The 13,327-nt window shown below is 47.4% G+C and overlaps 1 protein-coding gene across 1 annotated transcript in view; it reads right to left on the bottom strand.

The window, feature by feature from the left end:
* Window positions 1-878: 878 nt before the first annotated feature.
* Window positions 879-13,327, bottom strand: part of GPD1L (glycerol-3-phosphate dehydrogenase 1 like) — a 62,208-nt gene continuing 49,759 nt past the window's right edge. The window contains exons 6-8 of the mRNA XM_082724240.1: window positions 10,164-10,397; window positions 9,558-9,664; window positions 879-3,775 (exon numbers count right to left, since the gene is read on the bottom strand). Of these exons, the coding sequence (XP_082580366.1) occupies window positions 3,679-3,775; window positions 9,558-9,664; window positions 10,164-10,397 (438 nt within the window). The 3' untranslated portion in view covers window positions 879-3,678. The remainder of the gene's footprint in view (window positions 3,776-9,557; window positions 9,665-10,163; window positions 10,398-13,327) is intronic.

Below are 13,327 nucleotides of genomic sequence, written 5' to 3'. Positions count from 1 at the left end.
CCTAATTATTTCAGCCTCCAGGGGATTTCCTTCACATTCTTTTGAGATCAGCCTAGCATATAAAAGGGATGCTGGTTGTGTCGTCCTAGCTCTTCTACGTATTTGAGGTGGTGGTGGTGTGGATTTCAAACTTACTACTCCAGGGATGCCTGGGTGACTTGGTGGGTTAGACCTCTGCCTTCGGCTCAGGTCATGATCCCAGGGTCCTGGGATCCAGTAGTGAGCAGGGATCCTTGCTCATCAGGGAGTCTGCTTCTCCTGCTCCTTGTGCTCTCCTTTCCTGGGCAAGGAAAGGAAGAGAAAAAAAAAAAAAAAAGAAAGAAAGAAAGGAGGGAGGGAGGAAGGAAGGAAAGAAAGAAGGAAGGAAGGAAAGATAAAGATAAACAAAAGATAACGATAAAATTCCTCCATTGTGTGGCTGGAACTGGAAGGCTGGATCCTACTATTATGATTATATAAAAATACCACCAAGCCATGGGAAGGAATGCAAACGAATGGAAATAGATGTGCTTGAGGAGTGGGATTAGAGAGGAAACCTTCTTTTAAAAATTACTTTTCTAGGGTGCCTGGGTGGCTCAGTGGGTTAAGCCTCTGCCTTCAGCTCGGGTCATGATCTCAGGGTCCTGGGATCGAGCCCCATATCGGACTCTCTGCTCAGCGGGGAGTCTGCTTCCCCCTCTCTCTCTGCCTGCTGCTCTGCCTACTTGTGATCTCTCTCTCTCTCTCTGTGTCAAATAAATAAATAAAAATCTTTAAAAAAAATAAATAAAAATTACTTTTCTATTACTGTTAATGCAACACAATTCAGGCAAAAAAGCAGCTGACCTAGATAAATAAAGCTCTTAACTAAGCCAGAAAAAAAGAGCCAGCAGCACAGGTTTGGGGCATTAGAGGTTTATTAAATCAAGATTTTAAATTATATCCATCTACAGTCTGTAAACAGATAAGTACACATGTGAGTAAAAGGCTCTTAGATTGGAAGTGGTGGAAAAACAAAAAGATCCCTTCGTACACGGGCACCTCATCACTCTGTGGGCCAATGCCATGGGGCCAGGTTTTAAGAGTTAAATGAAAGACCAGTTGTTTAGCTCAACTCCACCTGCTAGGATGGATGTCAAGACAGATACTTGTTCCACATTATAGTAGGCTGGATTATAGCAAGGCAACAGTGAAGTTTTTACATTCACAGATTGGCTGAACTAGTACAAATTAAGCTTTTCCTCTAGATGTCTCCCTCCCTTTTACCATAATTAGTAAGAAATAAGAATTAAAATCAAACGATGGACCACAGGTGGTTACAAAAATAGATAATTCAGAGAGTAATAAATATCTACAGTCAGCAGAGCACAAACTCATAAAATTTGCCATTTTCCATTAATGTGCAGAATATCAGAAGTTACGTTCAAGAGGTACAGTCGGCAGACTTCAGATCAGCAAGAGAACACTCATGAAGAAAAAACAAGTAGGAAACCTAGAGCAGGAAGCTGAATGCAGATGACATCGTATGGAAAACAAAATCCTACGTCCTCACATCTAGTTACCCTACTTAATAGACACAATTAGCTTACAGCCCTTTAAGTATCTTAAAAAGTAACACTTTATTATCTATGTACAAATTTTTAAAAAGATTAATCATGAGATAAGCAAAAATTGATTAACTTAAGAGTGGCATGAAAGATCAGTGAAATTTGTAGATTTTGTGTGCTTTCATAGACTTCAGTGTATGAGGATTTAAATTACCCCCGTATGTTCTGGATTGAGTTTTTAAAATTCCCACAAAAATCTTTTCTATAATCATTTCAGGTATAGAAGGAAAAAAAAGTCCCAACTGGAAAACTAAAAAAAAAAAAAGTCAAAATCTCACAAAGTGACTGAAAATCCATGAATATGTAAGTGACATTCATACGTTCCCTTAACACTTTCCAAGTGCTATGTAAGATAACTATAATGCTATCCTGAAATCAATCTCATTTAAGAAGATACAGTAATTCCCATTCTAATTGTAGAATTAATAGCACTTATTCGACATAATGTGCGTTTCAGCGAGGCTGACCTCCACTTGGTTGTACTTGACCGTGTCACCTTAAAGCTTCATCGAAGATTCATTCTAGGCCTGAACTGTGAAAGTTCAGAGCTAACAATGCCACAGGTGGGTAGTCATTCATCCTCATTTCTGCGAGGAGTGAAGGGTATACCTGGGCCGTCCTCAGGTCACCACGGCCTAGAACAGTGTTCCCTTAAAGACTCGGCAAGATTCTCAAAGAAACCTTGGTCGTCTACAGTGTTTGGAACTTGCCAGATAGTTCTACGGACATACTAACACACATTCTAAGCCTTCAAGAGGGGTGTGCAGAGGCAGCTTTTTCCAAATGGACTTGATCTTGCCGGAGAACACCCCGACCACCATGGGATCCAAGGACACTCATGTCCTATGGGACATGGTTTGAGAAATGCCAATCTGAGCAGACTTTCTGAAGTAGTGGTTCTCAAGTTGTAGTGACCATCAGAAACACAGGGAAGGCATATTGAAGTATAGACAGATACCTCACCCCAGTTGAGAAGCCTGGGATGGGACCTGGAAACCTGCATTTCTGAGACTCTAAGGGAAGCTGATGGAGTGAGGACGACACTAAGCGGCAGCCGTCTAGACAATGGCCCACGCCAGTCTCAGTGGCATGAAGCCCTGTTCGAGTCTCAGGAAAGGCTGCACATGGCATTTCCCATGACCCATCGGATCATGGGAGATCGGATCAGCGTGGTGATGCCTGAGGTCTGGGCACCGCGGTAGGGTGGAGGAACACGACTTCAATCTCAGCTCTCCCCCTACTTGCCAGGTGACCAGGTACCATGACTGCAACTCGAAAGAGGAATCATGGGAGTCCCATCTCAGTGGATCTGTGAGGCTCAGAGGAAATGTTTGCACAAAAGGACTACCCAAGAAAAAGCATCACACAAGGGTCATTAATCAGTAGAATGTGTCAGTCACAGCAGGAAAAGCCTAGATGCGTTTTCTGCCTTCTGCCACTGCTGAGCCTCTATACGAAAGCACATTCTGGCAGCAAATGAGGAAAGAGGCTAAAAATGCAGAAAACTGCGAAGAGGAAGATACATAAGTGGATCACCCAATTAAAAATCTCTAATTGTTAAAAAAAAAGATCAACCCACAATCAAAGTAGTTAATTATGCTGGCTTTGAGATAGAGTTTAAGTTACAGTATGTTGATCTTTGAACACACTCACTCCTCCGTTCTACCCTGGAAATGCTGGTTCAGTTTTAACTTCAAGAGAATGAGGAAAAAATAAAATCCCTTCACTCAAATGCATATGGATTGGATGTAAAAAATTTAGCTGAGATCATTCCCATCTTCTAAGCTATCGTGGTGGGAAAATTCAAAAAGTAATTTTTAAAAAGGACCTTTAATTTTGGTTCATAGAAATATCCACAGCATGAGAAATGAACACAGACTCACACATTCATACATGTGTCTATTTGTTGCCTACCACATCTCAGCCAGTGAACTGCGTCTTGCAATTCAAAAATTAACTGGTAAAAATTCATCCTCACCCATGATGGGATCATGGTCAAGCAAACATCGTGTTGCCCAGTCCCAGTTTCCATCTGACCAAAAAAGACTGATCAGAAAGGCAACACGTTCTCCACAACGCTGCACCATCCACTTTAGACGTGCTCTGGGTGGCTCTGGAGACAGGACAACATCTCTTGAACGGGTTTGCCTTCATAGCAGATCTGATACACTGCCGTAAACAACGGGAACCTGGTTGGGAGGAAACGTGAACAAAGGCAAGTTGAGCCATCTGGTTTACCAGAACAAATGAGCCTTCCTCTCTTCCCTAACAGATTACAGATGCGTGTGCTACTTTGGACAACAAAGTGAACGCCATCTATTATATTCCTCTATCATTTGGTGGGCAGAGAGCCTCTGCACGGTGGTTGTAAGATGTTGCTATGACCCAGACCGTCCTCTGCCTACTTGTTTGGTGTAGACAATCTCCAAACAAGTCCCACGGTAATCCTTGCAGGGCCATCTGCGGCCATTCACATGAAGAGCTGTAGCTCCGGCTCTTGGGCAAGTCTGGAATGAGTCCAAGCTTCTGTCAATAATTTAAGAGACTGGAGAATAAAAAATTGCAAGGAGGTATCGTTCTCCCTCCTCCAAAAGGGATCATCCAAGGATAAAGAATGAGGCAGCCCACGTATCACCATAAATAGTTCCGGTCTGGAACATTCCTCCAAGAATCAACGTGGGCACCCACAATTAGCAAAGCACTGATCTCAAGATGGAAGCTGGGTTTATTTTGCCTTTTCTTCCAGGCTGTGAACATGGATATAAATGAAAAGTTTGAAATGGCTGAGGGTACAAAGGTGTGGGCCAATAATCCACCGTGAGAAAGGACAGCATTATCCCAGGGTCCAGCTGGCTCAGCAAGTATTTTAAACAGCAGGTATCACTATGGAAATAACAAAGTTAATTTCAATCAGGCTTCTAAACACACACACACACACATGCGCGCGCGTGCGCGAGCCCAAAGTAAGCTTGACAAGATCAATAGAGTCTTAAAGGCCATTCTGAAAATTAACTAGCTGGAATCCTATAATGACAACTTAACTTACGAATGGCAAACAGCCCTGTTAGGTCATATGTCTATCACTGTGGGTTTTATAAGGTACAGAATGTTTTGGTTTTTGGTTTTTGGTTTTTTTTTTTTTTTTTTTTTGAGTCAGGTAGGCAGTCAAATCCACAGTCTGTCTGCTCTGGGCAATTTTCAATTGGGCATGACATGTTGTGTTAAAGCCTACTGTATGAAGTGACTTACAGGTAACCTGCAGAATAGAACACTTGTCATGTGGCAAGTGTGCAGTTAAGTGACAGTTTATACACATAGCCACAAGACAGCCCCTAGGTCCTAGCAAGCTCTTGGGAGGTCAGGGCCCCAAGTGTTTTATTCACTTCTGGCACAGTGCACAGATTGCGAGCAGGTGCTCAGCGAATACTGTTGAATGAACACTGGGAATGGGAGTTAGAGCCCACAGATTTTAGCCCCTTCATCTTTCCATGGCTTAGTTTTCCTGATCCCATGATCAGAACAATTTGTGTCTTCCCAGAGCAGGGTGGCAGGTGATGAAGGGCCACCCTAAGCTGTTCCCAAATCCCTTCACTCTTTACCAACACTGCAAACAGCCTAACGCTGCATTTCCCAGCCTTACTTTCTCCTAGAATTAGCCAAGGAAGCAAATTCTAGAGAGTAAGACCCAATACTTCTGCTGCAGAAAATAGTCTTCTCCTTGAGAGGCCCTGGAAGAAAATTCTCCTTCCCCAGACTGCACCTGCTCCATGTCACTGAGTGAAGCTGTGTATGTGATGCATGGAGCTGCTGCAGCCATCTTGAGGTTTTGAGGGAAGACTGACAGGATTACTGAGAGGCACTGCATCAACACCAATAATGTCCACCTCCAGAATCCTTGTTTCATGAAAAAAATAACCCTACTGTTTGAGGCTTTTTAAACTGGGCATTGCTCTTGCAGCCAGAAATGCTCCCAACTTTCAAAGTGTGTAGATGGGATGCTAACAAGAGATTTGGAGTATGTGTGTGTGTGTGATGGGGGGGGATCTTATGGACAAGTTACTTGTTTATTTTTCACAACCACCCTGTGAGATGGGTAACACTATCCCCATTTCATAGATAAGGAAACTGAGGCACAGTTTCTAACTCTGAAGCCAAGATTCAAGCACTGCCCATCTAAATGTTATTTTCTATAACATAAAATGCTGTAAGGCCAGTTAGATCAGTTTGGGGAACTTTCTAAATGAGGTTAGAGGTGAAAGGAGGGTGAAAGACAATTATTTCATTGAAAAATATTGGCACAGGCCAGTCAATTATGGACACCGAGGACTTCAGATGTGTCAGTCTTCAACCAGGTGCAGGGTATGGAGTATTATCAGCAAGGTCCCAGCCCTCAGGAAGGTTACAAGACGGTTCTGGGCTGAGGAGTGCCCCCAGATCCCAATTCACCCAATGAAGTCCTAACCCCCAGGACTTGTATTTGGACCTATGGCCCTTAAAAAGGTAATTACGTTAAAAGGGGTTCATAAAGTGTGGGCCCCAAACCAATATGGCTGGCGTCCTTATGAGGCAAGGAGATTAGGACTCACACAGAACAGAGGAAGACCACATGAAGACCCAGGGGAAAGACGGCCATTAACAAGCCAAGAAGAGAGCCTCATGAGAAGGCACGTGCTGACCCTTTGATCTTAGCCTCCCAGACTCTAGAACTGTGAGAAGGAAATTTCTGCCGTGTAAGCCTCTTGGTCTGTGGTATTTTGTTGTGGTTGCCCCGGTGAACGAATGCAAACACCCGATACTCACACATGCCCCTAAAGAGGCATGCACAAGGAAATGTAATAAAGCAAATTTCCGAACAGCAGAGAAGCCCAGACGATGTGCCTATCTATTAGGAGGAGACTGTTTAAATAAACTGTGGTTCTCCCACACTGTGGAATGTTCTGCAGCCATTACGTGAGAGATCTACGGGTGCCAATATGGCACATTCTTCAAACCCTATCCTCCAACAAAGGAAAGCAGAGCGGAACGTGGAGCACAGCACCCATCCCCTAAATGGAAGGATATGCTAAAAACTCAGAAAGCTGCCTGCAGTGAAGGTGGGGCTCCAGAGTTAACTTTTCACTGGATGCCTTTTACTAAGATTCGAATTTCCTTTTTTTCAAACAGGAGCCATGTGCCCCTCTCCCCCCACGCCTGCCCAAATCTAGCAGACTTTAAGTAAATTGCACATTTACATAAGAAGCCCACAGCTCCTGAGCAGCAGGATGCTCTATACCTGGGGTTCGCAAGCCACAGCTTAAGAAGCCAACCTGGCCTGTGGCCTGTTCTGCGCTGCCTGCAAGCTAAGGACAATTCTTGTATGTTTCAAGGGCCATATAAGGGAGAAAAAAAAAAAAAGAATATACACCAGAGAGTTGTATGTGGGCTGCAAAGACGAAATATTTATTATGCAGTTCTTTACAGAAGTTTGCCAACCACTCCTGTAAACAGGATGTTCAAAGCTGGGAGAGTTATCTGCGTCTGGAGGAGGTGGATGAAGGGGGGTCTGAGGACAGACCCAGTCACCTCAAGGGTAGTCAGGGCTGACACGCCTATTAAGGGGGGGCCATCTAGGCAGGCCAAACAGCAGGAGGGCAGACATGCACAAAAGCCTCTGAGAAGAGGGTACTGGGACAAAGGGAGGTCTGCTTCAGCTGAAGGAGGGGTTGTAGGGCGTCCCAGGACAGTGACAGAAAGTTCCAGGGGCACAGAACTGAGAGGCACTATCCTACATGCCAACCTAAGGACCCATTCCGGATGAGCAGGAGTGAATCAGAAGACTCGAGGTAGAAGGCAATCATCAGGTTTGCTGGTTTGATTTGGTGGGTAGAGAAAAAACTAGGGCACAGATAAAAATATGACCTGACCCAGACCACATGGCTAGGAAGCCCCCAGGTGGCTGGAACATTGCCCTCCGGTTCACTGCACTTTTCATGGCCATGGGGGCGGGGTGGGAAGAGAGGAGATCGGAGTATTGGAGTGACAAAGGGAAAAAGAGCAAGGGAGAATGGCAGAACTTGGCTAAGCAGCTCTAGGAGGTGAGTGCAGGGGGAGAGCCCCCCAGAACTCTGCGCCTCAGCCTGTGGGAAGTGAGGTGTTCCCTCCAACCCGGCAGTGACCTCATTAAGCACAGGCACAGCCTGTTCCATTTCTAATCAAGAGAAAGAAAATGGGACGCGACGGAGGAGGGGCATCTGCTCAGAGCCGAGGTTCACCTGCTTGATTACACCTGCTTTTCTAAAACAGGCACAGGTACTGATTCCAGAACACCAGTTCCAATCCATAGCCTCCCCAAGTTCCACGATGGAGACAGACTCGTCCATTATCAAATATGCCCCACGGCAGCAGACAGATGGCACTTGAAAACCGTGATTAGGAGATCATCAGCATCCACAAACACCCAAATGTTTTCTTAAGACTTTAGAAAACTGATAAATATTTAAGGTTCAGTAAAGTCGCCCCACCACAGACAAGCACTCCACTGTTTGCCCTTAAGTATGGAAGGAACACCAGGCCCATCAGAGGTGTTTTCCTTTTAGCCACAATTTACAGGTAATTCTCCTCCTCTGGAGGCCTGTTTATGCCTTCCATCTCTGCCTGGCTGGTTTTGAAAGCTATTTCAGAAAGATAAAGTGCAAATTAAAGAAGGAAGACGAATGTCCTGTCCTCCTTCCTTTTCAACTTTCTATAGGGAACTCTACAGCTCACCAGTGTGTACTCGTGCAGAGGAGAGGAGAGCTGGATGTAGGGGAGGTAAAGGTGGGTGGTCGGGACCAGCAGACATCTGGACTGAGCCGAAGAGGAGGAAGGAGACACGCCAGAGAACCAGCAGCCACGTCTCTAACCATCACTGGCTCAGGGGGGAAGTGTGTGCCCTGGACTGACCACACCTGGCAGCGTCCACACAGCCGCCCAGCCCCCTCCTCTCCCAGGCAAGCAAACCTCTCCCTCCCTCCTGAAAAGAGGAGGGTACGCAGAATATGTTGCGCAGCAGTTACTAGATGGTGTCGCCGGCCTCGTGGTTATGGAAGGCGGCTCAGCAAAAATAAGCAAGATAAAGGGCCACAGGGCAGCTGCAGAGAGGCTGGGGGCTTGGCGGGGCGACAGGGTTTACTCCCTCAGTCGGGCAGTTGATCAGGCTGTCCCAGGCCCACCTTTAGCAAATGACCATCCCGGAAGGCAGTGGAGGCTAGAGGCACCCACCCGTTCATCCACGGGACACAGACACTGCCAAGTTCCTGGGCAAACCTGAACACAGGTCGCTTCTAGTGGGAGCATTCTGGGCTACCTTGCACGTTTCTTCTTTTCTGAACTGTCTGACCTTTTATTAACAAGACTGTATCTTTTTATAACAAACAACAGGGTCCTCTTCTGTTCTGAGTTCAAGACTTATGACATGCAGTTCTTACCGAACACCCTGCAGGATAAACCAGAACCTCAACCTTCGTGTTTTGTAACCTGCTTTACAAGACTAAGTTCTTCTTGGGGAACCTGGGCGGCTCAGTCAGTTAAATGTCCAGCTCTTGGTTTCAGCTCAGGTCCTGATCTCAGGGTGGTGGGATTGAGCCCTGTGTCAGGCTCTGCACTGGGCATGGGGCCTGCTTAAGATTCTTTCTCTCCCCCTTCCCTGCCCCCCCCCATTCCCCTACCCCATGCGTGCTCTCGTAAGTGCGTGTGCTTTCTCTCTCTCAAAAGAAAGGGGAACTGAGTTCCTCTCCCCGAAGCTGAGGCTGGTTCTGTGTCAACACTCATTTTCAGGGCAGGAAGAGGTTTCCTGCCACAGATGTTCACATCACACAAAGGCGGAACTATTTGAGCGGAGTTCTGCACACAGCTGTGCCCAAGTGCACGGACTGGGATGGTGGTCATGAGGGAAGCAGGAGGTGGCTGCCCTCTGGTCCCAGGGACAGCGGGGGCAGGGCAGGGGGGACTTACTTGTCAACCAGCCCCTTCTGTTTCAGGATCCGGTATACTTCAGCGGATGTCTGCGGTCCTTGGAGCTTCTGTCCGTTCAGCATCTCCTTCTCCAATTCTTCGATGGTCTTAAAATCAAGCAGAAATCGCTGCTGTAAAGACTAGAGAGTCTGGTGCCTGGGTGGTGCAGTCAGTTCTGTGTCTGGCTCTTGGTTCCGGCTCAGGTCATGATCTCCAGGTCATGAGATGGAGCGCCCATGTTGGGCTCCGTGCCGAGGGCAGAGTGTGCTTGCCTTTCTCCCCCCACCCCACCATGCACACATGTGCACGTGCTCTCTCCGTCTCACAAATAAGTAAGTCTTCAGGAAAAAAAGACCAGAGAATCTCTTACTTCAAGAGGAGCGCTGCAGAGGGGAGCTGGCATCCTCCCTCCGCACAAGCCATGGAGAGACATGCAAGCTGAAGGACTCAGGCAAAGGTACTTTAAAGCCAAAGCAGCCTAGTGGCAGTGGGATACGCCCAGCAAACGACAAACGCCTGCCTCTGCCTCCAGGGGACCGCAGCTCGCCCCAGCCCAGGGGTCTCAGTGAGGGTGCACGTGCCAGGGGAGGACAAGCCAGGGGCTACCTTCCCGGTTTTGGCAAACGCCTCAGCCACCCTGCGGTTCCGGCCTCCGTAGCAGGTGGTGATGAGGTCAGCCACGCCGCAGCTCTCCAGGAAGGTGGCCGTGGACACCTGGCCCTTGCAGAAGATCCTGGCGAAGGCGATCATTTCCATGAGCCCCAGGCGGATGACGGCAGCTTTGGTGTTGTCCCCGCTGTGGAGGCCGTCACAGAACCCGGCTCCCACTGCTACAATGTTCTGTGAAGGAGACAGGGAAGCCCCAGGACACCTGTCACATGCCTGCCACAGATCTAGGCTGCCAGAAGGTGGGGGAGAGCAGGGGGGGGACACACAGGGCCACCTGGCCCACCCTCAGAACGCTCCACCGGTTCCCACGCAGCCCCAGCTTCTACCCTTGCGCCCTGATGGCCAGAGGCAAAGAAGGCACCAGGCTTCAATGCTCCTGTTTATAGGACCAAGGGCCCAGGTCTGGGGTTAGCAGGAAGCAGGAGCTGGGGAGCATCAGCCAGAGGATTAAAATGGCTGGCTGAAGGCTCTGCTAGATACTGTTTGGACAAACTGCCCCCCCCCCCCCCCCCGCCTTAAACCGAATGCCTGATTAAATTATACCATTCACATGGAAATGTATGCAGGTCCTAAGTGTACGGCTTGGTGTACTCACAATGGCTTGGTGTACTCACAACGTACTCACAACGGAACACACCCTTGGAACCAGCACCCTGACTGAGAAACGGAACCTAACCAGTGCCCCAGAAGCCGCCTCTCACCCCTCCCAGTCCCCACCCTCACCAAAGTACTCACAACCCAGATTTGCTTCACCTGTCTTTCCATTCGAGCCATGAACAGGCTCGTATGCAATCCTATGTCCATCTTTTTCTCAATTCAACATCGTGTTTGTGAGGCTGAGCTGTATTTCTACCTAGAGCACCTTTATTTTCACTGCTGCATTCGATTTTAAATTTTATCTTACTGAAACAATTAACTAACATATAGTGCGGTATTGGTTTCAGAGGTAGAGTTCAGGGACCCATGAGTTGCGTAGCACACCCCACGCTCAGAGCATATGAATATAGCACCATTTTTTCCAGTTGTTCTGCTGATTGGCAAGGGGATAGTTCCTGTCTGAGGTTACCGCAAATGCTGCTGCTGGGGCCAGGCCGGTGCGTGGCTCTGCGTGACCACAGGCAGTCATTTCTGTTGGGGGTGTGCCTGGGAGTGGAGTTGCTGGGTCAGTTGTCTACAAATGTGCTGCTCAAGCTTCAGCCTTGTTTCACTGAAGTATCCCTATATAAGCATTCCCAGTCCCTGAGCTCCCACTCTCACGTGGCCCTCTGCCACGCACAAGGCAGATAAGACTGAGACCTGCCTCTTCAGAAGCTGACAATCTGGTTTGGGGATCAGCACATTAAGGGTGAACTGCCTGTTTCTGTGAATGTCCTAGAGGCCAGGCGTCCCCTGCTTGTTTGCACACCATCTGTGGCTGCCTGGGTGCCTTTTTTTTTTTTTTTTAAAGATTTTTATTTATTTGACAGAGAGAGAGAGGGATCACAAGTATGCAGAGAGGCAGGTGGCGGGGGTTTGAGGGGAGCAGGCTCCCCACTGAGCAGAGATCCCAATGTGGGGCTTGATCCCAAGACTCTGGGATCATGACCTGAGGCAAAGGCAGAGGCTTTAACCCACTGAGCCACCCAGGTGACCTTGCCTGGGTGCTCCTAACAGAAGATTTCAGTACTTGCTACGGACACAGACCATATGGGCCACAAAGCCCGCAGCGTTTCCCACGCAGCCCTCGCAGAGAAAGTTTGCCAACCTCTGACCTAACAGGAAAATAAAACGGATGCACATACCTCTAACCTGGGCGGAAAGTGGTAACCCGCAAGAGGCGCTAAAAATCTGATTGTCATTTCAACCTATGTGTACCAAAGCATGCCCTGCGGGCTTGTGGGAAGCTCTACGCAGGGCCCAGAGAACAGTGCCGGGGGACTTGGGGGCTGAGGGTGCCCCCAGGGAGGCGTTGCCAAGACAGAATGGGACACAGAGCTTGTCCCCAATGAGCTGATGAAGAGAGCTGGCATATAATGAACAACGAAGTGCATCCAGGACGAGAGCCTGTGGAGTGGTGGGAGGAGCCACAAGCTTCATTTCAAAGCAGGGAAGGCTGCACCGGGGTGGGGGCCTCTCAACAGGGCCTCACAGCTTGTGTAAAACCAAACCACCATATATGACAAGTCGTATCTGCATGTGCCCACTCAGTAAGGACTTCGGTCAAGTCGCCAGGTTCCTAGCCCTGTCCACGTTACTAGCTCCTGCACTGAGCACACACTTGATGCCAGGGAAAATACAAGTATTTTCCCTTTGTCTAACCACACAGCATTTTTCCATACTACCTGATGACTACTTAGGAATTTGTGCCTGGAGGGATCTTAAAATATGAAGCTAACTGGTAATGAAAAGGAAATGAAATAAGCACATCTTTTCCTTCCCCTCCCCCCAAAAAGTGTTTTTTTATTAATGAAAGAGCATCTCTCAAAACATCAGGTCTATAAAATTTGAGGGAGGAGGTTAGAAGCAGAACAAACCGGGGAGAAAAAATGTCTTTTCTGGTTGATATGCCATTTCTAATAAAATACATCAAACCCAGTATTGATGTGGCCAGGCTCACCCCGAGAAACAGAGTGGCCATCTGAGCACAGCTATCACTCGCCAGGAGACCAAAGACACAAAGCCATTGCAGATGAAAAAGAAAAAAAAAAACAACGCCAAACCACTGAGCCCTGCTGAAGCTTTTGTCTACTTCCAATACACCAATAAAACAGCACCCTTTCTTCCAAGTTTTGAGGGCAGAATGAAGAGGGCTAGAACAGGGGAGAGCGGTGGAGGGGCCCACAATCTATCTTGTTCTCTTCCTCGGGAATAATCCCAGGGCTTACTCTGGATGCTGGCTAGTCTTCTAGTGGCTATTGACATGGAAAGGGAAGAATAAAAAAAATTCTTTTTTTTTTTTAATTTTTTAAATTATTATTATTATTTTTTAAATTCTTTAAAAAATGATCAGAAAGCTGGCATAAGCACATGCAGATTTTAGATGAATTCCTTCTTCTGTGCTCTAGAGGGTCTCCTAGTGAGGTTATGAGCTGTTCTAACAGACCAACAAAGCAGCTTTCAGG

This window comes from Mustela nivalis, assembly GCF_964662115.1.
Source record: "Mustela nivalis genome assembly, chromosome: 1".
In the NCBI taxonomy this organism is placed as follows: Eukaryota; Metazoa; Chordata; class Mammalia; order Carnivora; family Mustelidae; genus Mustela; species Mustela nivalis.
Note: the sequence above shows the minus strand (reverse complement) of the source record. Positions and strands in the feature narration are given on the sequence as shown.